We start from the raw sequence: 25,988 nt of genomic DNA, 5'->3' as shown, positions 1-25,988 counted from the left end.
ATGCTACACAAAATAGATAAACATATAATCTACGTAAACACATATTACACAAACATAATACAAAAAACATACAAAACAATCATAATTTGGATATCCCGAGGGTCAAAACACCACTCTCAAATTTGTTTCAACCATAAGTATGTTATTGCCTACAAGATAGAGGCCAAGTTAGTCAACAATCAATTTTAAAAAACAAAACGTAGTAACAACAACTTGTTAGTTATACAGTTTAGCAGAATTTTTAAAATCTTTTTTTAAAAACTATTTTCAGAGTGGAGATGGAAACGTCGAATTAATAGTATTTACTTAAAAATGTAATTTTCATTACAATTAATTGTGACTTAATCCCATATAAACATAATATTTAACTTAAACATGCAACAAGAAAACGGTTTTATAACCTATTTATTTTATATAAGAATCTGTGCTTTTATATATTTTTTACTTTCTTTTTAATTATTTTAAAAACCCATCTAAATTCATCCCTGTTCAGCGTATCCAGTAACAATCTATTCAATAGATATTTCCATGAAGCATGTATCGTACGTGGTGCTGCTTTCATAATCGAGAAGGTAGATAGCATAGAGATGGACAAACATGCCATTGGTCTTGCTTACTGAAAGCACAGTGATTTGGTATACATAACGCACGACGTATACACCATACACATACGCTGTCTACTGTGGTGTGTGCATGTGATTCGAGATATGGAAAGCCGATAGGCGTGTTGAATTTTGCATTAAATTTGCAAGCAGGGCTATGTTGATATCTGCCAGTAATATAATGTGAGTTAAAATGGAATACGAAATTGTGCAATTTAAGTTACTACATGATAATGAAACGAAATTAGATACAGGGGAATACAGTAGAAATATTTTACAATAGGGATTAATTTAATACTAAGTGACCACAGTAGCTTTCTCAAAATACAAAATTTCTAACCTGCTTTCAAAAAAATACTTTACTAATAAACTTAATAAACTTCTATACATGAAATACACAATCAACTTTTATGTTTAAAATAGTTTATTACACCAGAGAAATTAGCAAATAAATAGCCTTTTTTGTGACAAACCTTGATACAGATCTCTAACAACTACTTTAATAAATTTGTGGTGATTTGACAGGACTTAATTCACATATACTTCTGAGAACGGCACACAGTTCGACGAAATTGTTACCAAGCCTTCACTAATAAAGACGTACTTGTGAGTGAACCTTGTTACTAAATAAAGTCGGCTTCATTATCTTTACAAAGGCTCGCTCATTATATCGGCATGACTGCAGTATCTTTTTTAACAGAATATCCCATATTGTTCTGAAGCTTTTTTCTTGTGGCATTTTAAATTAATTACTATTTAACTGGGAATAAGCCACAATTAAAGGTTAAAATACGTTTATTGACGTTTCAATTTCCACTTCGGAAATCGTTCTCAAAATACAAACATTAGTAAATTAAACAAATTTTGTTTTTGTTACTTAGTGAAAAATTCTTCTAATAATTTAATTTTATCTGACTCATCTATATTGACAATTCAGACATACATTATACATTTTAAAGTAGACGACTTTAAAATGATATTGCCAATATTGTTGAGTTGCGTTCCTGGGACGACTTCACTTATAAGATAGTTCATTCGATTACATGAAATCAACTTTAACTTGAGAATATCCGTCAGAAAAGATCTAACATGTAATTCGTCTTTAAAAAGACAAATACATGCCATGATGACAGTAAAATTCTCCTGTTAGTGATTCCATAGTAAATTATGAGGGAAAAACCAGGAAAAAAACCTCATAATACTATCCCGACATGGTAAGTATTTGATCTTGCATTTAGTTTACCTTCAATAAATACCAAATTCCGATTTTATATGTTTGTTATTTAAAAAATATAAATGATGTATTCTCTATATGTTACTGACTTACCAATACTGGTATTTTCTTTTTAATAACTTCCTCTTTCAATATGGGTAACCAGATCCTACTACATTCTGCCGAGGAATTCGCGACACAATTGGTCTCATTTAGCATAATTAGAGCCGCTTCTTTGATTTTTCTCTTTTTACCATCCGTTTCTTTTAGGACTATATTTGAATCATTCCATTGAACCCTATGTTCATTATCCCATGCATGTTTACATATTTGAGATCTATCAAATTCTCTATTTTTAATATAGGATTGATGTTCACTTATTCTAACATTTAATGGCCTTGATGTTTCACCTAAATAAAACTTATCGCATTCACAAGGTATTTTATAAATGCAATTATTTGTCCTTTCTTGTTCATTGTTAGGTTTGGTTTTGGACAAAATAGATCTCAACGTGTTTGTTGTTTTGAATGTTGTTGAAATGTTGAATTTATTTCCTATCCTTTTAAGCTTTTCCGATAATCCTTTTATATATGGTATTGTTATTTTCCTCGTATTATCCCTTGTATATGCTGTAGGATCTCGTTCTAAGTTGTTTTGTTCTATTCGATCGATTGTTGAAAATTCCTTATTTATAAACGATAAAGGATAATCATTTTTTAATAAAACAGATGTTAACAAATGTTTCTCCTCCAAGAACGAATTTTCGTTAGAACAAGTAATTTTGGCTCTATCATATAAGGATTTAATGATTCCCTTTTTAATATTAATATTGTGATTTGATTTGAAATTTAAACATCTGTTGGTGTGTGTTGGTTTTCTATACACCTGAGTTTCGTATCCAGTATCGTTCTTAGAGATTAAAACATCCAGAAAAGGTAATGTGTTATTATATTCCTTTTCCATGGTAAATGTTATTGTCTCTTCTTTATCGTTTATATCATTTAGGAATATGTCCAACAACTCTGATCCATGAGGCCATATTGAGAACACATCATCTACATATATATAAAATAAACGTATTTTAACCTTTAATTGTGGCTTATTCCCAGTTAAATAGTAATTAGAATATCCCATCTTTGATGGGACAACCCCAAAAGAGATAGTATTTCTAATATCGTCCAATAGCTTCCAGCAAGCTTGGATTCGCAGTTTACCTAATTCGACGTTAAAGAAAAGTCTGACTTATTTTCGTTTTATCTAGAAGTCGCTACTATCGTACTCAGATTATGTTACTATAACAGCCATATAGATAAAAACCATTTCATTTCAATTTGAGCTAACACAAGTCTTACTAATAAGAAATTAAACCTCGAAATAAATGTAGAAAAAAAATTCCTACAATAAATTTATAGCTAGTCTAATAGATTCCAGCAAGCTTGGAGTCGCAGTTCATCTAATTCACTAAAGAGGAGAATTCTTCTGACTTGTTGTTACTACATGTAGAGGTCGCTAATAGCGTACTAAGGCATGGTATGTGTAGACAAAATTAGTATTTACACAATGGGACAAACATTAAGAATGTCCTGAATGAGAGAGAGAGAGAGAAGAGAGAGATAGAGAGAATAACATAGATTGCTAGATACAAAATAAAATAAATAAAATCAGTACAAATACATAAAAAACTAACAAAACTCCTACTACTAAATAATACTTACTAGTTAACAAGTCTTTCAAAAACGTCTATGTGCGGGCTATTGTCCATTCAAGTCACTATCACAAAGATCCTGGATTCAGAGATGTGAAGATGTGGCAACCATGTGTCAAAGGCTACCCAGAGAACTATGCAAAAAAAAACTTCTAGTGTATACAAAAACGGGGACTACTGTATTATAATTGATTGCTGTATACCAAAAGCGGGACAAATCTTTTACAGATTTGGAGAGCACTTTATAACTTTGTGAGGAGTAAATCCTTGAAGGATTTTTGAGGACTTCTGCAAAACAGAGATGTTGTTTCATCCCCGTCTAAATTCGCTCTGGGGTTTAGGCGTGGTGTCTGATTTTTCGGGGAGATTTTTTTGGAAGAGTCTTAAGCGCACAAACACTATAACACTAAGCATTGTTGAAAATGTCATTTATATAATAACACAGTGAGCGAATTTTTGTCAAAAGCGGAGTTAAACTAAATTCAAAATATTGATAAATAGTTTTTACATGTTCGAATGGATTTATTCGAACAGTGTGGTACTATAGCAGCTATATAGATAAACAGCCTTTCATTTCAATTCTAGCTACTATAAGTCTTTCTAATGAGAGTTGAAACTTCGAGTCAAAGGTAGAAGAATGGTAAAACTCGATTGAAAAGAAATGCAATCGTCTATTTTCATATATATATATATATATATATATATATATATATATATATATATATATATATATATATATATATATATATATATATATATATATATATATAAATATATAACTGTTTTGGATGGGTTGGAGTCAATAATAGGGCTATTGGTTAACTATTTTTTTATTCTCGAGCTTTCAATTGTGTTTACAATTATTATCAAGAGCTAAAAAACAAAATACTTACAAGGTTGAACTAAAAAGAAAAAACAATTTTTGTTAACTTACCAAATAAAAATTAGTTTGGTAAGTAAAAATCACTGCTTACATGTTCAAAATATTTAATACAAAAATGTTTTTATCTAATAAATGTTTCTCTGAAAAATTTTCATAATTTTGAAAACATTTTTTTTAATATAAGAATAATTGAATTTATAAATAAGTTCAAATAGCAACCAATTACAAATAGCCTCAATGTCATAAATGCCAACATAAAATTTTTATTTTTGACAATTATATTGCCAAAAGTAAAACTTCGTTTAAACATTCTTTTTTGTTTAGTAACAAAAAGAAGAAGATTTATTCACCCTTGACAGATGTCTGAAAGAATGTGATAGATATATGGAGAATTAAATATGACATTTTACAAGTTTTATATATAAATCATAAAGAAAGAATATATTTATAAATTTTGCTTAAATTTTGAATTTCAGATCTTTTGTTTAAACTCTTATCATTTTTGCTAATACAAACCATTTCCAAAAAAGTCCTTTTAAATTTATTACTTTCACTACATAAAATTTTAATGTTATCAAAATCCATAATATGGTCTTTATCGATTACATGTTCTGCCAAAGCACAAGATGGTTTTTTAATTCTGCAATCACTTTTGTGAGAAATAATGCGATTTGAAAGATTTCTTCCGGTCTCACCAACATATTCAGCCTCACACTGAGTACAACTAATGCTGTATACTAAATTCGTTTTTTCAAATTTGTCTATAGGACATTTAGTTTTAGAATATAAAGATGAAATAGTTTTGATGTTCTTTGTTGCTATTTTTATATTGTCAATAACCTTTAGTGTTTGTATTAATTTAGGTGTTAATGATGGTATAAAAGGTAGTGAATGATAATAGATGTTCTGATTGTTAGATACAATGTTTTGAGATTGAGCAAAAAATGGTGTTAAATTATTTATATTACCAATATTAGAAAAAAGCATCCTATGTAGCATATCTGGAGGATAAGAGTTTTCAATTAGAATATTTTTTAATAACTGAAGATCTTCCTGTAGATAATCTGGATGAGAAAGTTTTAAAACACGTTCTTTTAATCCTGTTATAAGGTTCATTTTCATCTTATTTGGATGGTGAGAGTAATAGCTTATAAATCTATTACTACATATGGGTTTTCTGAACCATCTGGTTTTCAACATATTGTCTGTATTTCTTACAATTCTCATGTCAAGGAATGGTAGAGAATTATCTACCTCTTCCTCAACTGTGAATTGTATATGTTGATTATGACTGTTGAAAATGTTGACTGTTTCATGAATTTTGTGTTTAGGAAGTGCCAAAACTAAATCATCTACATATCTCTTAATAAAAGGAATGAAAAAAGTGCAATTATTATAACACAATTGAAAGCTCGAGAATAAAAAAAATAGTTAACCAATAGCCCTATTATTGACTCCAACCCATCCAAAACAGCTTATATATATATATATATATATATATATATATATATATATATATATATATATATTAGCAAATCTGCCTAAGTGCCAAGGGCTTGAATAATAACTAATGAAAAAGGTAGGTAAGTTGTATACAGTACAATCAGTTTGATGCAGTTATATATTATTGAAAGACACTTAATACTTGATGATATAAAAGAACTTTTAAGATGTAATTGTGATTTTAAATAAATAATTACCTATTTATTTATCTAATAAAATATATTAATATTCCGAACATATTGTAAATTATAAACAAGTTGTAAATACCTTTCATAGATGTACTTAGTTACAGTATGCCTAATAACTCACGTGGTTTGGTAGTATTAACACGTTCACTGTCCTAACTACAGGATGTTGTTTACTAATATACATCCTAGTTTAAATTTGGATGCCCCATAATTCGGTTCGTACGACTTTACGATATTATATTATATTACCTAACTCCTATGCCCCGTATGTGGGTTGAAAATTAAAAATTCAAAAATGACAATTCAAGTTATGATGCTGAAACGAAAGAAGGCCTAAGTTAAGAAGAAGAAGAAAATTCCGAAGGAAAGTCAAAAGATAAGCTGAATATTGGTCCTTTCTTCAAGTGTCAGCTGTACTGAACTTTTTAAGATTCACATTTAGTGCAACAGGTGGAGCAGATGTTCAAATTACTCAAGATATGGAACTGATAGATAAATAATTTTAGTTCATGCATAACTGGTGATATATATGTACTTTATACTTATTTCAGTTTTTATTTTATTTATAATGATTCTTCTTTTATTTTATTTAGTCCAGCTTTGATGACCTATATCTGTTATTTTTTAACCGAATAAATTTTCGAAAAAAACAAAATTCAGCATTTTTTCCTTAAAGTACTCTTCAGAGAAGCAAAATTTATAAACACATCCTTTTTAATACTAGGATAGACGAAACCAAGCATCCGCGACCAACATATGGTTCACAGGACTGAAAAGCAACTGAGCTTACGATCCATATATGGGTCGTAGGTCAGTGAACGTGTTAATAAAACAATAAATTACACAATTTTTACAAATAACTTACGTGGTTGACCAAAAATAAAGAATTTTTTTTTTGATTTTTTGACCTTATAACTGTTCAGGTCTAGGTAGCTATACACTTATTTTAGATATTTTTTATTCTAGGTGTTACTTTTGGGACCTACATCTTTTATTTTTGTTTCGTCGTATATTAATATGATATTATTTATTTCAGGTTGGAAACTTGGCCAACGACGGATACAAACTGGGTCGACAAATGGGAACCTGCAGTAAGGAACCTCCAGATTTGCTCAAAAGTGGTAGTTGTGGGTTGTTCCGGTATGGAGGACCTACGGCACCATTCATTCATATCGCCATATCATTTTGTCTGCTGGTACCGAATTTACTCATGGAAGCAAAACTTATTGAAGCCGGATTTTTATCACAAGGTAAGGATAATAAACTTCGTTATCTAAAATATGTATATAGTTAATGATCCATTGAAATTTATTAAGAAAGTTACACCATATTAACTAAATTTTAAAGGGAATAAAATAAAACGTGACTTGAATTTTTCCTGTTTTTGTCTTCTTTATCCTGATCTGATTGGACTATAGTTGAGCCTGTTCTACTTATTTAAATGTTGTCATCAGTGGCGGTTTGTAACAATTCCAGCGAATTGTGTATGGTTTTTTGCCGTTCTTTGGGGATTATGTAAACTGAGTTCAGTTGATGCCAGAAACACTGCATATTTCTAGATCTGCGGCCCTCTATTTTTTCTTATATAATTAGTTTTTGGAGCTCATACTTCTGATGTCGAATATATCTCCTGGATATTTGGTCTTTCTCATATTGAATAATGTCTTGTCTTGAATAATCTCTCTCTGTTTTCTTCTACACTCTCAATATTTTATTATTTGCGCAATGATCTACATATTCTAAGCATACGTGGCATACATCTATTTAAAATGCTTCCAGAATGTTTTGTACCAACTATCATGGTGTAAGCCTCTACACCATATAGCACGACAGAGTACATTATTAAATTTGGTAAATCTAAGTCTGGTTATTATTCTGAAGGTGTGGTGGCTTAGTAAGATCTTGAGAAAAGTTGCTATTGCCCTTTCTATTCTTATTCACATTTATAGGTCTCTGATCCAGTAGCCCAATTTTTTGAATTATCAATTTTTCTATTGGTTGGTTGTAGAGTTATTTGTACAAATTGTTTGGTTTATGATTGGGTTGTGTTAATATTCAGTTAACTAACATCCTCTGGTTAGTTGGTCTAGCTGAACTCAGAAGTTTCTGAGCTATTTGCTAACATCGCTGTGTCGTCCATTTATCTTATATTGGTTAGAAGTTTACCATTTATTTTTATATCTTGTTTTGCAGGTTTTAGTGCTCAGCGAAAGATGCATTGTGAGTAGCCGTTAAACAGAATGCGCGATTAAACACTTACTCCACGTTTCTGTTGCTAGATCGCTTTGTTACGGTATCGTGATGTCATGGATTGTCCGTCTCTAAAGATCTCTGTTTCTGGTAAATTATTTAAACTCATGCATAAGTTTTTTGCATATTTCTGTAATTTGGTCAATCTATCTTGTTAGGGATCTTCCTCGTGATATTCGGCCTTCTACCTTTCATTGTATAATTAGTCTTTCCAAGTTTTCTACGTCTGTTCTCCTAATATGTTTAAACTATTTTAATTGTTTGAGATGAACTTTGCTGGATAGCTGTTTGCTGACCTTTCTCTCATTTAAAATTAAATGTTTGTCCTATAGTCGGTCCACAGAATTCATAAAATTTTTTTACAACAGAACGATGTCAGTGGCGTCTATCTTTTTTCTTTCCGCTTATCGTAGGATCCAAGATTAATTTCCGTATATAAGTAAAACATAGTGTACATTTCGTTGTTGTCTAGTCCTTTTGCATTTAGAAATTCCATTAACTTAAAGTGTATGACATAGTCAAAAGCTTTTAAGTAATCTATGAATTTATACTTACTTCCCCTGATTTTTGCATGTGTTTAGGAAGACGGCTAGACTAAACAATGCTTGTCAATACCGACTCTAAAACCAAATTTTTTCATACTTATATTGGTGTTTCATTTTCGATATTTTTTGCGATGAATAATTTATAATATAGTTTTAGAGTTTTGTTTATCAGACTTATCAGATGAAACTGTTTACATTTGTTGGTCATAGATTTTTCAGGATAGGTATGAAAATCGATTTTAGACGATTTTTCGGTAGATTTCCTGCTTGATATATTTAGTTGCAAAGCTACTAGTATTCCTATATTATCTATATTTGTAAATTTTAGATTTGCTGAGTTTATTTCGTTTGCTAATGATGCTTTTCTCTTTTTGATTTCTTTTAGCATCTTAATAATTTCGCTTGTTATTGGTAGATTAGGTTCACGTTTTATTGCTGTTAGCTGGACTATATTATTGTCACTAAAAAGTTTCTCTTTATATTTGATATCTGTACTTTTTGTTTTTCTGTTTGATTCTTCATAACTTCTTTTAATTTTTTTATGCATGTTAAATAAATCCTATTTGTTTTGTAGGTGCTTGATTTTAATCCACCTTTCTTTTATCGATACCTCTATGTCTTGTCTAATGTTTTAGTATTCTCTTTTGATCCACTAATTCTAGAGTAACATCCATTCTTTCTCTCATATTTGAGGATAGTTCATTTGATCGCATGGAATGTTCCTAATACCACACGTTTCACTTAATCAATCGTGACGTATTTTTTAATTTAGTACTTATGATAATAATTTCTTTTGATATTTTGAATAATTAACAAAGATATGGTCGAATAAACAGCTACCAGCCTAGTGGAATAGCGGTGTTATTGTACCATTACATATAAAAGAAAATCAGTTAGAATGTGGAAACTACCGTGGAAACCCTAATAAGACCGGTACTCACATACGGCTCAGAAACCTGGACACTCACTAAAAGAGAGGAATCGTTGTTAGTCACCTTCGAAAGAAAAATCTTGCGACACATATATAAGGGCACAAAAGAAAACGGAATATGGCGAAGAAGATACAACTCTGAAATATACAAAATATTCTAGGATCCGGATATTATAATCTTCATTAAAATAGAACGGCTGCGTTAGATAGGACATGTAGAAAGAATGGAAGAAGGCGAAATACCAAACAAAATATTCAAACAGATGTCAGTAGGAAACAGAACAAGAGGAAGACCGAAGCTGAGATACTTCGAACAAATAGAAAATGATATAACAACCTTAAAAATAAAAAACTGGAGAAAAAAAGCACGAAACAGATCAGAATGGAGAAAAATCCTGGAACAGGCCAAGACCCAAAAAGGGTTGTCGAGCCAGTGATGATGATGATGATGAACTTTTGATAATAATAATAAATTATGATAAGTGAATGAACAAATAATTGAATATTATGAGGAAAACTCTGAAAAACTTATGATTCTATATTGGCAAGTTCGGTCTAATATTTAATTTACTTTTAATATCGACATAACATTTTTTATTCAAGTTAAAGTTGCTAAAATTTGTTGATATACCAATGTGTTGGCATAACAACAATATAATAGTTGTTTGTTGAAATGTGTAAAATGCTACTACAAATAAAAGTTACAAAAAGTCACGTGCAAATAGTTAGAATGGAATTTTCCGGTTCAAACGAAAATTAATCTAGATAATGAATTTTCACATGACCTGGTTTAGTTACGAGCATATTTGTAACTCGCTTTTGTTGGCCGCCGCTTTCATGGAGATATCTTTCGTAAAAGCACTGACATGTAACATCGGCAATGTTGAAATTCTGTCTATTATGATAGCCTTTTTTTGTTATAATGTCACAAAAACCGTTTTCCTCTAATTTTCCAAATAGAAACAGCTCGTTTTAGGAAATATCCCAGAAACCGCACTTAGGGCTCCTCTTTGAGGAAGATCCGAGCGAACTAACCAAACAAAAAGGTCCGTTACCGCCTTTCGCCCTACCCGGTTTCCTCTAATTGAAAATGCTTTTCCGCTAACACCGAATATACACATTTAAGGGACGAAATTCGATGAACATGTTTTAGAATAATTGAACGAATTTACATGATTAAGAAGAAGTGTTCCATACTTACCAGCGACGTAGTGGATTCACTTTAAAAGGTTTGTCAACAAAAGTTTCAGTGATTTTAACTCTTTCGAAAATGACTAGATTTTAAATTGTTTTCCGTGCCAATAATAAACACCTAATACAATTATCCAATTGTCTTAAATTTGGTGTTAAAAAAAGAAAGTTAAAGAGTTTGGGATGTAAATCCTCGGCTGGACTGGATGAGATCCCGTATTCTATGTAACACATGTATCCTCATAACATATATAACCAATTAACATTTCTAGTAAATCTTTCATTTCAGGAAGGGATTTTTCTTCCAATTTTAAATACTGCTTTAGTTGTGCCAATACATAAAAAAGGCGACAATTCAAAATTTCGTAACTATCGAGGCCTATCACTTTTATCTGTGTTTTCAAAAATATATGAGAAGGCATTTCATACACATCTCCTCTCGTATATTAACAAGAATAACATTATAGAAAAGTCTCAATTTGGTTTCCGTGAAGGTATAAGTGTGCAAGATGCACTAGCGCTGTGCAATCATATTTTATCGAACTTTGATAAGGGTAATAAAGTTATCTGTTAGTTTTTTGACTTAGCACGAGCTTTTGAAACTAAATCATCCAATACTGCTGGAAAAACTTTATCATAGTGGTATTAGAGGAACTGCGTTAAAGTGGATCCACACCTTTATATCGAAAAGGTTTCAAAAAATTAAGGTCAATGTAAATGGGAATATATTTTCTTCAGAAGAAAGTGTCCTCTCCGGAGTTCCACAGGGAAGTATCATTGGCCCTCTTTTATTTTTGATTTTCGTCAATGATTTAAATCAACTGATAAACGATAGCTCAACATGTTTGGTTCGGAATCCATTAGATAATTTTTCTGATGCGTGTTCGAGTAGAAAACGTGGAACGGCAATCAGGCTGTTATGTCACTCAATTTGCTGACGATGCCACAGTTGCACTAAATTCCAATAATTTTTTTTATGTAGTACAAAAAGCAAACTGTCTTGTAAAAAGTATGACTCATTACTGTTTAAATAATGCCCTGATCTTAAATGGATCAAAGACCAATATGGTAACCTTTTCACCTTCTACTATGCAGATGAGTCCATTAGTAAAACTTGACAATGGATCAGTGCTAAATAGCCACTCCACTAAGTTGTTAGGTGTTTACCTAGATTCTAATTTGTCTTGGAGCTCTCACGTTGATTATGTAGTGGAAAGATAGTCTGTGCACTGTTATATTCTATGGCAACTTAGGAATTTTTTCTCCCTAGATATATCTTAAAACTTTACTATTTTGCTCATGTACAGTCAATTTTGCAATATTGCTTAGTTTGTTGGGGAAATTGCTCGCGAATTAATGAGGTGCTTGTTCTTCAAAAAAAAATTATTCGTACCATGACGTTTAGAAGGCGCTTAGATTCCTGTAGACCAGTTTTTAAACAATTAAATATTTTAACTGTGATTTCGCTGTATATTTTCAGTTGTGTTGTTTATGTAAAGTCACATAGATGCAATTTTATTTGCAGAAATGATGTTTTCTTAATGAGTGGTTACAATTTTCGTTACAGAAATGATTTGGTGACCCCTGTTCGTCACTTGACCGTTGTAGGCAAGGGTCCTTACCCAACATGCGTTCGTTTGTATAATAAATTACCTAATTATGTTAAAGAGTCTAATATTTATCTATTTAAGAGAACAGTTAAGGATTTACTTCTGGTAAACACTTTCTAGTCGATAGAGGAATACTTGCAGACATCTTTTTAACAATTTGTATGTTTTTGTGTATATTTTATATGTTTTTATGTTAACTGTATTTATGTACTTATAGTTTTTACTGAGCATAGATTGTATTTGGCGCATTTTAATACTTGTAAAAGTCAGATCAAATAAAGAATATTGATTGATTTATTGATTGAAGTGTGTCTAAAAGTCGAAAAGTGTCCAAAGTTGACCGAACAAAAAAAAATTTGCTAACCAGTATGCTAACAAGTACAATTTTACCATTATATTTTATTATTACTTGTTCAAATAGTTCTTCACAAGGATTTTCAGAGGTTCAAGTTAGCTTCCTTTAACCAGTTTCATTTTTCTCGATGGAAAAATCTAGTCTTTGAGTTACCTTAAGAGCAGATTGATAATCGTTTACTGATATGCAATAAAAAATAAATTAAAAATTTGTTTTCATTAATTATTATTTTTGGATAGAGTGAAAATAGTTGTAAGCTTTTTAATTTTAATTGAATGTTGGAATTTTATAAGTAATTTTGGAGCAATGTTATTACATTATATTATTGATAACATGTTTAATAATTTTATTATTTTTTATTTTCTATTAGAGACCTAAAAGAAGATGTAACTTCCTTGTTGTTTCTATAAAATGTAAAATACTAAAGAATTTGAAAATTATATTTCATCACAACTCCTTGTTTTTAACATTATAAAGAATAAAATAAAATCAAGATTTAACTGCCACTAATGTAGCCATTGTTCTAATGTTTTTTGAAACTTTTCTTTTCTCCTAATGTAAAATAAATTTATATTTCAAGGTCTTCTGTAATTCTGGCTAAATTGTTTATGTCAAATTTTTCATTTAACAAAAATTTAACTTCTTTAATTTGGTTTAAGTTGTAAATAAAGATCAAAAGATCGTCTACATACAATAAAATATATGCACAATTTTCTTTGGTAACATTGACATACGGACACTAATCATACTCAGAAAGATAATACCATACTTGATATGTAATGATCAAACCATTAATACCAATCACGAGGACTATTTATCTCTCGCAGACCATGTAGACTTGTTTAACAAATATACTTTATTTTCATTAATTTTGTAACCATCTGGTGGATAAATATAAACTTCTTATTTACCATTTAGAAAGTTTGTTTGGATATGCAGTTGTTATATCCCAATTTTTTTTATAAACACAAGAAACAATACAAACCAAGTTTATTTCATAATAAAGTTTTTCAATGCCTTTGTCTGTGACTCTAGTTATTCCATTTAATTTTATAAATCTATTTTACATATGATCTTTGTACTCGTATCTTCAGGTTTATCCATAATTTTTCATTTATAATTTATTCCAAACTTTTTATTTTATCTTTTCTGGCTTCTCCCCACCTAATAGACTCTAATCAGTTTGTTACTTACATATTTCTGATAGTAAAAAGTTAATATATTAATAGTTTAGTGTACCACTGTTTTTTCTCGAAATTACATTAACATGGATCGATTTTCTTGAAATTTTAACAATAAGTAGGGCAAACTATACTTTATGTCCAAGTGGTTTTCCTTGTGAGTGAAATCAATGCCATGTGGGGGGGGGGGGCTTGCGAGTGGGGTTAGTCTAGGGGTGAGAATCGTTATATTAAAAATAACCTAAAGAATAGATATTAAAATATAATTTAGGCAAATTGTATTTTACTTATTATATTAGTAAAATATTGCTCCATAGTATTTTTTCTTAAAATTAATACTTTTAGATTTTTCACTAATAACTCAAAAACTTTACCTGTCATTGAAAAAACTGTAAAAGAATAAAATATAGATTATAAATAAACACAGAGTGTTTTTGCCTTTAAACCCAACACAAACCGAGTTATAACTCATTGAAAGTGAAATTTACGTTTTTAACGAAAAGTTTAAAGAACTCAAGATTTAAAAAAACAGAATAACTGAAAAATGGTGAATTTTACCGGAAAAACTTACAGAACCGCTTTTAAAGTACTTGCATTAAAATGATATTTAGTGGAACTATCTAACGTATAAAGTAAGTGCATTATAATAAAAATAAGGTCGATTCTTATTTTTTTTTGCAAAATAAAAATTCCAGCCTTGCTATTTTGACTCTAATTGAAATTAAACTTTATCTATTTAAAATCCACTTTATTAAACATCAGTAACGGGATCCAAAAGTTTAAAAAATTTAATAAATAATTAACAAAAAATTCGCTTACAGTGGAAAAAATATTTTTGGCACTTCAAACCTCCTGTACTAACCTGGTTGTAAATTACACCCATACTAACCTACATAGGTCTCTGAGACCGATTATTTTTATATACATAAATATGCGCATATTTATTTACATTTTATTGAAAATTAAACACTGTGTTATATGCTTTTATGATTTTATTATAATCCATGAGCAAAATGTTAAAAATAACCAAATAAATAACGAAAGAAACCAATTAAAAAGAAGCAACTTATTTCGACGTTTAAATAATTAAAAACCACACCTCTCGTTTTAAAATAATTTCCTATAAAAACAATAATTATTAAATTATATAATAAATAAATTTCCTATTAAATGATATTAATTTATTTTTTATTCCAATATTTCGTTTGAATTTGACAGGTCTGTCAGAACGTCAGAAGTACACAACGTATGCTTTGTTAATACCTTAAGAGGTGGCGTTAGGAGAAAACGTAATTATTCATTGTTATCTAATAATACATAAGTAATGAAATTAATTTATTCAATTTTAAAAATATAGAAAACATAGTATAAAGCTCCGCGCTAGTCTATTGTACCGCCTACTCTAACATCTTTCTTTTTTACTTTCAACCGTACTACAACTTCCATGTGTAACTTCTCTATTTGTATGATAATTAATTTCCATATCCAATATTTCTGAAAGTCTTGATTGAAATTTTTTAGGAATAATGTCCTGTTGTACTCATCGTTTTATATGATTGTTTAGTGGATCATATTCAAGTTCTTCCAAAAAGTCTTTCTAGGTTTTTTGTCTTCTATATTATTGCATTTGTAAGTTATGAATTCATTTATGCCAGCCACATTCATTGCGGCATAAAACAAAATCATTGGCGAGCGGCAGGTAGGTTTAGAGCCGTTATAAGAAGCTGACAGCTCATCCACGACGTTGTCACCTCGGGGGAACAAATAAGGGTCTAACCACCTTCTGTTGTCTCCGGGTGCTCTGTAGAGGGCTTCGAATATACTGTCAAGAGCTGCTCTACTTAAGTCCATTTTCGGGTTATGGACTTGGAAAATATTTATCTTCGGTGTCTTGCCTTGAAAAAGGCAAGATATTTCTTACATGACAATTTTTTCGTCGAAATAAAACACCAAGTTAAGTTGAAACAATTCTCAGCCACAGAGTATGGAAAATAAATGCAGGAAGCAGAGCCCCGAGAGCACTAAGCTCTCGGAGAGCCCGTGAGGGATTGACTTGGCTGACCTGAAAATCGCCAATATTTATATGCGCTGTTCGAGCGATAAATAGGGATTTCCAGGTCAAGAGCCAATGGGAAAATTCGAGGCGGGGCGATGCGCATCGAAATGCGTACTAGTCCACAGACTATGGCATTCGATGACATCCCCCCTCCTCTGGAGACTCTGCGGCTGGGAAAAAATATTTATTGATTTAAAAAATACAAATGTAAAAATACACAAGAAAATATGCATAAAAATACAAGTAAAATGTTCAAAAAGAAATTCACACAACACTGCACTACTTACAGGGGGAAATCGGTGGTGATGATGGCATCTCAAGCCCCTACAGGTCCATCCTCGGTCGGTGTGCCAACTCCTCCAACGGGCTCGTCTTCTTCTCGGTCGTCCGGATCCCATCTGCCATATCCAACGGGGTTTCGTAGAGTACCAGTGTGCCGAAGCCTACGTGGTCGTCCAACCACTTTCGGTAGGGGGGCGATGATTGGGTCTACTCCGGGACTTCCATCGGCATCTGGGGCTTCTAACTTCGAATAAGCCTGGCTCGTCAAAGGTGTCTGCACGTCGAAGGCGTCAGGTCTGCAGAAGGCCTCGATGTCGGAGTGTTAGAGTATTGCTTTCTAACACTACGTGGTTCTCCCCATTCTTCTCTTAACTTTAACCCATGTTGAAGTCAATGGTGTGTTGCCTTCTGTGAATTCGAGCTGGGTCGTGGGTTCGGATTTTAACCACGTTGTTAGGCGCCATGTCACCTCGGAGGAACCAATAAGGGTCTAACCACCTTCTGTTGTCTCCTGGTGCTCTGTAGAGGGCTTCGAATATACTGTCGAGAGCTCCTCTACTTAAGTCCATTTTCGGGTTATGGACTTGGAAAATATTTATCTTCGGTGTCTTGCCTTGAAAAAGGCAAGATATTTCTTACATGCAGATCGTACGCTTTTGGAGAGATTAGAAGAGAATCCTTTTGAAGATGCGAAAACTGCAAAAATTATGTCACAGTTTCCGGGAAGAAAGACAACAACTTGGAGCAGAATTAAAGCATCGCGTCTTGGGTACCAAACTGCAGCAACAAAAAAAGCTCTTACACCAAAACAGAAGCAATCAAGACTTATATTTGCTTTAATCCATCAGCTACAAAATCAAGATTTTTGGGACAGAGTAATATTTACGGATGAGAAAATTTTTTAATCGTCTAAAAAAGGCAAAATTGGGGTGTACAGACCAGATAATAATAGATTTAATCCTCTAATAGTTGATAGATATCGAGCAGCTGGCCATTTTAGCGCCAATGTATGGGGATGGATTTCATCTAGAGGAATGGGAATGGTATGGCGTATTGATGGCAGATCTGTTGGGCAGACCTATCTGAGTATTCTAGAAAACATCATGTTTTCCAGTGTAGAATAGTTGTATCCAGAAAATAATTTTATCCTCCAAGATAATTGTCCTGTTCACACTGTAAATATAATAAACCGGTGGCTCCAGAATAACAACATCGAAACCTTATCATGGCCCAGCTACAGTCCAGATTTAAACCCAATCGAGAATGTGTAGGGGCTTATTATAAAACGGTTGTATCGGCGTAATTTTACACCTCAAAATGCTGAAAGGCTGCGGCACGGTATACAACAGGTTTTGGAAGAGCTCTCTGAAGAAGACAATTTCATAATGCTTTTCACGCAGATTGACCGAAGACTACAATCTGTTATCAATGCTGATGGAGATATTACAAAATATTAATTTTATGTGTACATACCTACATTTGGCATAGTTTTGGTCTTCCAGACCTTCGCTTTCTTTTGATAGTTTCTTGTTCACTTCATTTTTTATTAATAGAAAAAATGTGGTTCTGTTTATGATAAAATATTTTGTTGCCTCTGATAGTGCCCAGTTATCTTTTAATTTGGTTACAATTCTTACTTTAATATATTTTTGAGTTTGTTTTATTCCTTAATAATAATAAAAATAATAACAACAACTTTATTTTATATAAAAACTCTATAAAATGCAAGGAATTCAAAATAATATCAAAATTTAGACCTTAATAATTATTACAATTTATGAATTAACATATGTAATCAATTGTTTATTGTTTGTTTATTTTAATACTTGTCTGTCATAATAAATATATTGTAATGTCAGACCAATCAAATACACTGCTCAAAATGATCAAATCTTACTAAGAATCGTTTCAGTTTTTTTAGGAACCAACTGTAAATGTGTGGACAGTGTTGCCAACTGTAAATATTGAAAAATATCACAATGATTCCATTATTTCGCACAATACTGTACGTAGCCAGCATTGTATAATTTTTAGAAATGAAAATTTCGTTGTTGGTGATGAGGATAGACCTCGTGTATTTTGGTTTAGAATGCCAGTTTTTTAGCCTCTTGGATACGGCTGCCACTTGTGCAGTGTTTGCTATAATATTTGTCAGTCTGCTTGTTAGGGAAGTTTCCTACATCGACGGATTAAATTAAACAGCTTTACTACAATATTAAGTGATAGTTCTTCTAGACGTAGTTTTAGCAGTTTTCAAGGTATTTCGACTGGCCCTGGTGCCTTTCCAGTTTTTCAATATCACCTCTTGTGTGGTTACATAATTTTTTATTTATAATTTTTACTATATAATGCAATTTAGTTTTGCATTATGGATAATATAATGGACATACAGGGAGCTGGGGACAAGAACAAGGCGATGCTCAATATTCAAGATATATAGCATCCTGCTTACACGTTGGCATTAAACTGCATTATTAAAATTCTGCATTACTTTAGATATATTGAATATTACATAAATAGATAAGTGAAATTAGTAACATTTTTAATCTACACAATTCTTAGAAATAATAAATTTTTTATAATTTTCTTACTATATGTAATGCCGGAAATATTAAGTTTAAAATATAAATTTTTGTACAATTTACCAAGCATTTGTTAACAAAAAATCCATTTAAACAATCATTATCTTAATGCACGAGACGTAATTTTCTCGAAAAACCATCAAGCCACCCTTCAAACTGCTGCAAACATTTCAAGTTTCATTATGTAGGCATTTTACCGATTACTAGCCATCAAGCTTGGCTTGAGTAATGTTGCCCACCGCAGATACACGCAGAAGGAGACGGAAGATTGAGAGAACCCTCTAACATGCCTCATGCCTCTAACCGAAAATCAATATTATCTCCATTGCCTGCCCGATTTTACATACGTGCAGGTTAATAGCATGATTACATGATATTAAAAATAGATATAATATGTATTTTCAACTTGCGCAAATCGTTTTATTTTTATCTTCAATAAATTACTGTACTTTTAACAATGTGTGTGAGTAGATAGTGAATGGCATTAGAAGATGTCTATTTGCCACAAAATAATTGTATTTTTTTATTATTATTAAGGATAGGATAAGGATAAAAAACATGGCAACTCACGTCTTGTCTAGGGACCCATCAAGACATTTTTATTAAGACAAACTAGACTAAGTCACGGGCAGGAGGTATTAACAAATGGGGTAAAACAGAGGTTTGGGTTCTAATTACATAATGTTTATAAATACATATATATTTAACCATATATGAGCTAAATATCTACTTTTGCTTATAAAACAAACTTGATTATAATGTTGTATATTTCTTTCTCTTGTTGTGCTAATAAAGTAGGGATGTTAGTTTTTAGACTTACAAACTTTTTCAGTTCTTGGTACAGCATATCTGTATGTACAGTATATTTTTGACACTTTAAGAAAATGTGATTTATATCGGCTAAAGGTTTTTCTGGACAGTGAGGGCAACACGGAGAATCCGAATGCGGATCTGACCACTATATGGTGGTCGCAAAAATAACCATACACTACAGGAAAGTAAACAAGAACAAAATTGAACAGGAGAAGGTAGCAGCTTCCACAAAGATAAGATATAATATTGATAGCCTCAAACAAGAATCAGTACAATTCCTCTACAAACTTAGACTAGCCTCAAAACTAACTCACTTAACTCGAAGAGAAACAGCCGAAAAAGAATATCAAGATATAAAAAATTGCATTCATCATGCGGCCAAAGAGGAATTGGGGTACGAAGAAGCTGACAAAAGAAATAATCCTGAGTGGTGGAACGAAGAAGTAGGAAAATTAATTAAAGACAAAAAAAGCTTATCAAACATCCACGAAAGACTCAGAAGACCGAAGAATTTACAGCAGACTTAACAGGGAAGCAAAGAAGGAAGTCACTAAAAGAAAAAACGAAATGTGGGAAGAGAAATGCGAAGAGATGGACCGATGCTTAGGAGGAACCAAAGTGACACAAGCTTGGAAATTCATAAAAAGTATTAGAAGAGAAAGAAAAGATGAGGGAAATATAAACCTGATTCAAAATAAAAAGTGAGAAAAAAAGACCTGACCATATCTCAATGACAGAAAACTCAGAGGTGCATAAGATAAACAAAGAAGAACTGAAAAAAGAATTGAAACAAATGAAAAATGGAAAAACACCCGGCCCTGGAGACATTCCCATCGAGTTGGTGAAACATGGACCGGATGCTCTTTTGGAAAGCTTAGTGAATATTTTTAATAAATGCTTAATTAAAGGCCAAACGATTCCAGACGATTGGAATTTGGCTCACATTAGCCCCATTTATAAAAAGGGAGACAGAAAAGAATGCGAAAATTATAGAGGCATTAGCGTAACTAGCTCGCTGGGAAGGTTATATGGTCGTATATTGAAAAGAAGAATAGAAGAGAAGTATAAAAAAATTGAAGAACAAAGCGGCTTCAGAGCAGGAAGATCGTGCGTGGACAACACATTTACCCTTCAACAGGTAATTGAAAAACGAACATCTCGAAACCTCCCTACGCATCTGGTATTTATAGATCTGGAGAAGGCTTATGAAACAATTCCTTTAAAACTCTTATTTAGTATCTTGACGAAAACGGACCTTAGTAAAACATATCTAAAAGCAATACTATCTAAGAATCTAAGATACCAATCCTAAAAAAATGTGCTGGAAAGCGACCGTGATTAAGTTTTAAACGTGATATAATTGATGACTTACTTATATCTATTATAATCCCACGCATTGATGTGAGGAATGTTCGTCGGTAAAACCGGTTGAAGTTTGAAATAGAGGTTCTCTGATGTAGTTGAAAATTTACTGTACTGAGCTTCCCATCTAACCCTAACATGAGCCTTATATAAATTAATAAGATGTGATGAGTTACACATGTTTACTCTCAATTCTGAGTCAAGTGCTTTTTTAGCTGCGAGATCAACTGCTTCATTCCCAGTTATCCCTGAATGACCTCTAACCAAGACTAATGTAACTCGTACACCATACTCCTGCAGTTTATGTATACTATTTTTTATAGATAAAAGAATATTTTTTTATAGATAGAAGAATGTTTTTATACTGAAACGAAAGAAATATTTATATCTGGAATAAATACTAGACATACTTCAATGCCCCTGAAAAATTTTGGATTATTACACTTTCTTGATAGTTAATTGTTTGTAAGATAAATATAAAAGTCTCCCTAAATTTTTATTTTTGTGTTCAACAAACACATAAAATGGTCCATTATCACCTGGCGATAACTGTTATTAAAATATGTTAGTTAAATATACCTGCTATTATTACTATCATTTTTTTATTAAACGTGTTTTTTTCATCGGGCGGCGTATCGCCGCCCATTTTTTCTTTACCCCTTAAAAAACTCAACTATGCTCTCGTTAATACAAATATCAAAACCAACAACTAATTATACTTATATTTTACAAAAGTTAAATCACCAGCTAATTTACAAAACTCGAATACGTCCACCCACTTTGACTAACGAATTCGAACTATACTTTTAAGGTCGCGGCATATTATCGTGCACGTATAGTTTCCGGCACGTAGCGTTTCCACTCCAGCAATTGGGCTGCGCGTTCACATTTTCATACATAGAACGTTTCAGTTTGGTTCGATGAAGATATGATCTAGCTTTTCTCGACAAAAATTATGTGCAATTGCTCTTCTACTTAACGATGAAGAATGAAAAACTGTGTTAAAAAGAAGGTTTCAAGTACATCCAATGCTAAGAGAAAGGAAGAAAGAATGTGAATACTGGACTTTATACAGAGAATTAATTGATGACGATAAAAAATATTATGGATATTTTAGAATGAATAGGATTCAGTTTAAATATGTTTTAAACTTAATTTCACCTTAAGTTAAAAAACAAAATACTACATTTAACGAAGCCATACATATCAAACCAAAAAGTATTTTTAAAAAGAAAAGGTATCACTTCCGTACAAAAGTCCTAATTGTTTATCACTTCCATGATTAATTGTCAGAAAGCAATAAAAACACATGCATAAATGACAAAATAGCCTCGAAAATTATTTTTTTAAATACTCTGTATCAAAATTAAACAAATACCTAAATAAACAACTGGGGGAAACCGACGGACATCTAATTCACATTATCATTACCAACCGGTTACGACTCGTTACGTAGCCGTCGGCATCAGTAAAATATTGTTTTCAAATATACTGAACGGAAACGTTAAGTGTCTGAAACGCTATGTTCCGGACAGTGTGCGTTGTTCATATTTAAAACCATTTAAATTATATTTTTCGGAAACTAAACGCTATGTGCTGGAAACGCAACGTGCACGATAATATGCCACGACCTTTAATCATATCTGTCCTATTCTATGTTTACCACGCGTAGGGTATTTTATGAAAAATACTATGAGATTACTTAAAGATATTAAATGATATATAACAAATTGATCAGTGCTTGTTTGATAAAATATAGTCTAACAGTGGTTGGTTAACTAATCAAAATCAAATAAAAATCTTCGTTAGTCCATAACTACGTCCCATAATAGGTGGTTTTTTCACATGACTGAGTATTCGAGCGCTATACGAATGTGTACTAGCAGCGAATATTGACATTTACTTGTTGATTTTTGCTCTTTTGTGTTACCTACGATGAGTAGTCTGCCTATCGGGAAAATGAAATTATAGAGAATATTTGCATTATTATTTCCACAGGCATGCATGATAAAATGAACAATGCTTTTGACGCAATTCATGTTTGTATTTAGTGGCAGTAGACATAAAAGTGAATGCCCTCTTTGAGGGAGTGTTTAATATACAACATAGTGACTTAATAACATAGCATTTAATATTTCTAATTAAATATTTCTGTATATTTTAATTTTGACTTTCGTTTTAAAGTTTTCTTTCTCTTATAACTAATACTAGCTGAGTTGGGGGTAGGTGGGGGAATATTGACTACTTAAGACAAAACTGTTATAGGTTTGCTATAGCATTAACGAATTTGAAACTAATAATATGGACATCTAGTTCATTTAGTTAACCAATTACTGCTTCAAAAGTATTATAAAATAATTACAAATATTTTAAAAATACATATTTCTGAAACTCAAAAAATTCGAGTAATATCGACAATGGAGATGGGTAATATCGATCAAGGATGGGAAATATTGATCACAGATGCAAAAGTTCAATGCTTAACTTTACTTAGATTTAAGTATAAAATACATATTTCTTTAAATAATTTATGGATTCGACCGTTACTTGATGGAAATTCATTTTATGTAACAATAAAACACTGAAAACTTTGTTTTCAAAACTTCCACAAAATTTATTTTAAATTCTTATCACTACAGCTGTTTCGGCTAATTGCCTTTCTCAAGTGATCTGTTTTTGGCATGGGTTTACACTTTATAGTCTCTAATGAATTGGGTTGAGGAGGGGAGAACTGTTTGTCTCAAGCTGGTCATTCACAATTATATCTGTGTTTTTTAATTTGTTGATTTCCATAGATTCTAACAAAGATAGCTTAAGGCCTTTATTTTGAATGTGTAGAATTTTAAATTCGTCATTAAAAGAATGATTATGATCTAGAAGGTGAAGTGCGTATGTAAAATCTGTTTTTCTATTATTGAAAGCCCTTTTATGTTCTGCTATTCGTTTATTAAAATTTAACCAATATAAGTTTTTGGGCAGTCGCCACATTTAAATAACAAATAACAAATAACAAATAACAACCTAGGCAAATATATTAAAAACAACAAGAGCCAACATAAAAAACACTTACACAGTGGTGTGTACAAACTTAAATGTGGCGACTGCCCAAAAACTTACATTGGTCAAACAGGTAGAAATTTTAATAAACGAATAGCAGAACATAAAAGGGCTTTCAATAATAGAAAAACAGATTTTACATACGCACTTCACCTTCTAGATCATAATCATTCTTTTAATGACGAATTTAAAATTCTACACATTCAAAATAAAGGCCTTAAGCTATCTTCGTTAGAATCTATGGAAATCAACAAATTAAAAAACACAGATATAATTCTGAATGACCAGCTTGAGACAAACAGTTCTCCCCTCCTCAACCTATTTCATTAGAGACTATAAAGTGTAAACCCATGCCAAAAACAGATCACTTGAGAAAAGCAATTAGCCGAAACAGCTGTAGTGATAAGAATTTAAAATAAATTTTGTGGAAGTTTTGAAAACAAAGTTTTCAGTGTTTTATTGTTACATATTGCTTTAGTTACATTTATAGTTTGAGCAAATATAACTACATCTCCACCATAATTCCTTTGATCCAAACTCCGAACATACTGCACATAGTTCGATTTCTCGTGTTTGGTGTCACCAAACACATGCCACATAGTTACACAAACAATCGAAAAATGCCACGAACACAACATAAAACTCCACATCCTCTTCGTAGACTTAGGACAAGTCTATGACTGTATTGGAAGACATAAAAATATTTATTGAAATGAAAAATCAAGATTTACCAGCAAAATTAATCAGATTAACAAAAATGACCATGGATAGAGCTTGAGCTAAAGTAACAACAGAAGAAGGTAGCACAAAATCTATTGCAATAGAAACAGGAGTGCGGCAAGGCGATTCCCTGTCAACCACATTATTCAATATAGCAGTAGAAGGAACAGCCAAGGCCAGCAAAATTAAAGGAACTATAGCCCACTCCTCAACACAAATAGTTGCATATGCAGATGATTTAGTTCTTATGGGAAGAGACAAGGAAAGATTAAAAGAAGCAGTAACAATCCTGACAAAAGAAGCACGGAAAAGAGGTCTAAAAATTAACGAGGGAAAAACAAAATATCTACTCTGCTCTAGAAGAGAAGATAACAGGACGAGAGAAATCAAAATAGAAAACTACACTTTTGAAAGAGTCCAACAATTTAAATATTTGGGAGTAATAGTGAATGCCCAAAACAAGAGAAGTGAAGAAGTAATGGAACGAATACTAGCAGGCAACAAAACATACTGGAGATATCATAGGCTCATGAAGGACAAGAACTTATCCAGAAATACAAAACTGAAAATATTCAAAGTTACAATCATACCAGTAGTTACATACGCAGCTAAGACAATGTGCCTCACGGAAAAAGATGAAGAAAAATTGAGAATTTTCGAAAGGAAAATCCTCAGACGGATTATGGGCCCGATAAGAATGGATAACGGAGAAATGAGAAGAAGAATGAAGCATGAACTAAGAGACATAATAAAGGGAGAAGATATAGTTAGATTTATTAAAGCATAGAGGCTGAGATGGCTGGGACACATAGAGAGAAGGAAAAACGACCTACTGATTAAGAAGATCACCAGATGGAAATCAGCAACTGAAAGACCAAGGGGAAGACCCAGGGAGAGCTGGGAGGATCAGGTCATGAGAGATATCAAAATTCCAAGTGAGAAACTGGAGGGAACTATGC

The 25,988-nt window shown here is 31.8% G+C and overlaps 1 protein-coding gene across 1 annotated transcript in view; it reads left to right on the top strand.

Annotated features, from left to right (window-relative positions):
* The window catches only part of tinc (transmembrane protein tincar), a 613,917-nt gene that overhangs the window by 285,103 nt on the left and 302,826 nt on the right, over positions 1-25,988 (top strand). The window contains exon 4 of the mRNA XM_072523412.1: positions 7,131-7,344. Within this exon, the coding sequence (XP_072379513.1) occupies positions 7,131-7,344 (214 nt within the window). The remainder of the gene's footprint in view (positions 1-7,130; positions 7,345-25,988) is intronic.

This window comes from Diabrotica undecimpunctata, chromosome 2, assembly GCF_040954645.1.
Source record: "Diabrotica undecimpunctata isolate CICGRU chromosome 2, icDiaUnde3, whole genome shotgun sequence".
Taxonomy (NCBI): domain Eukaryota; kingdom Metazoa; phylum Arthropoda; class Insecta; order Coleoptera; family Chrysomelidae; genus Diabrotica; species Diabrotica undecimpunctata.
The sequence above is the reverse complement of the archived record's forward strand: the minus strand, read 5'-3'. Positions and strand labels throughout refer to the sequence as shown.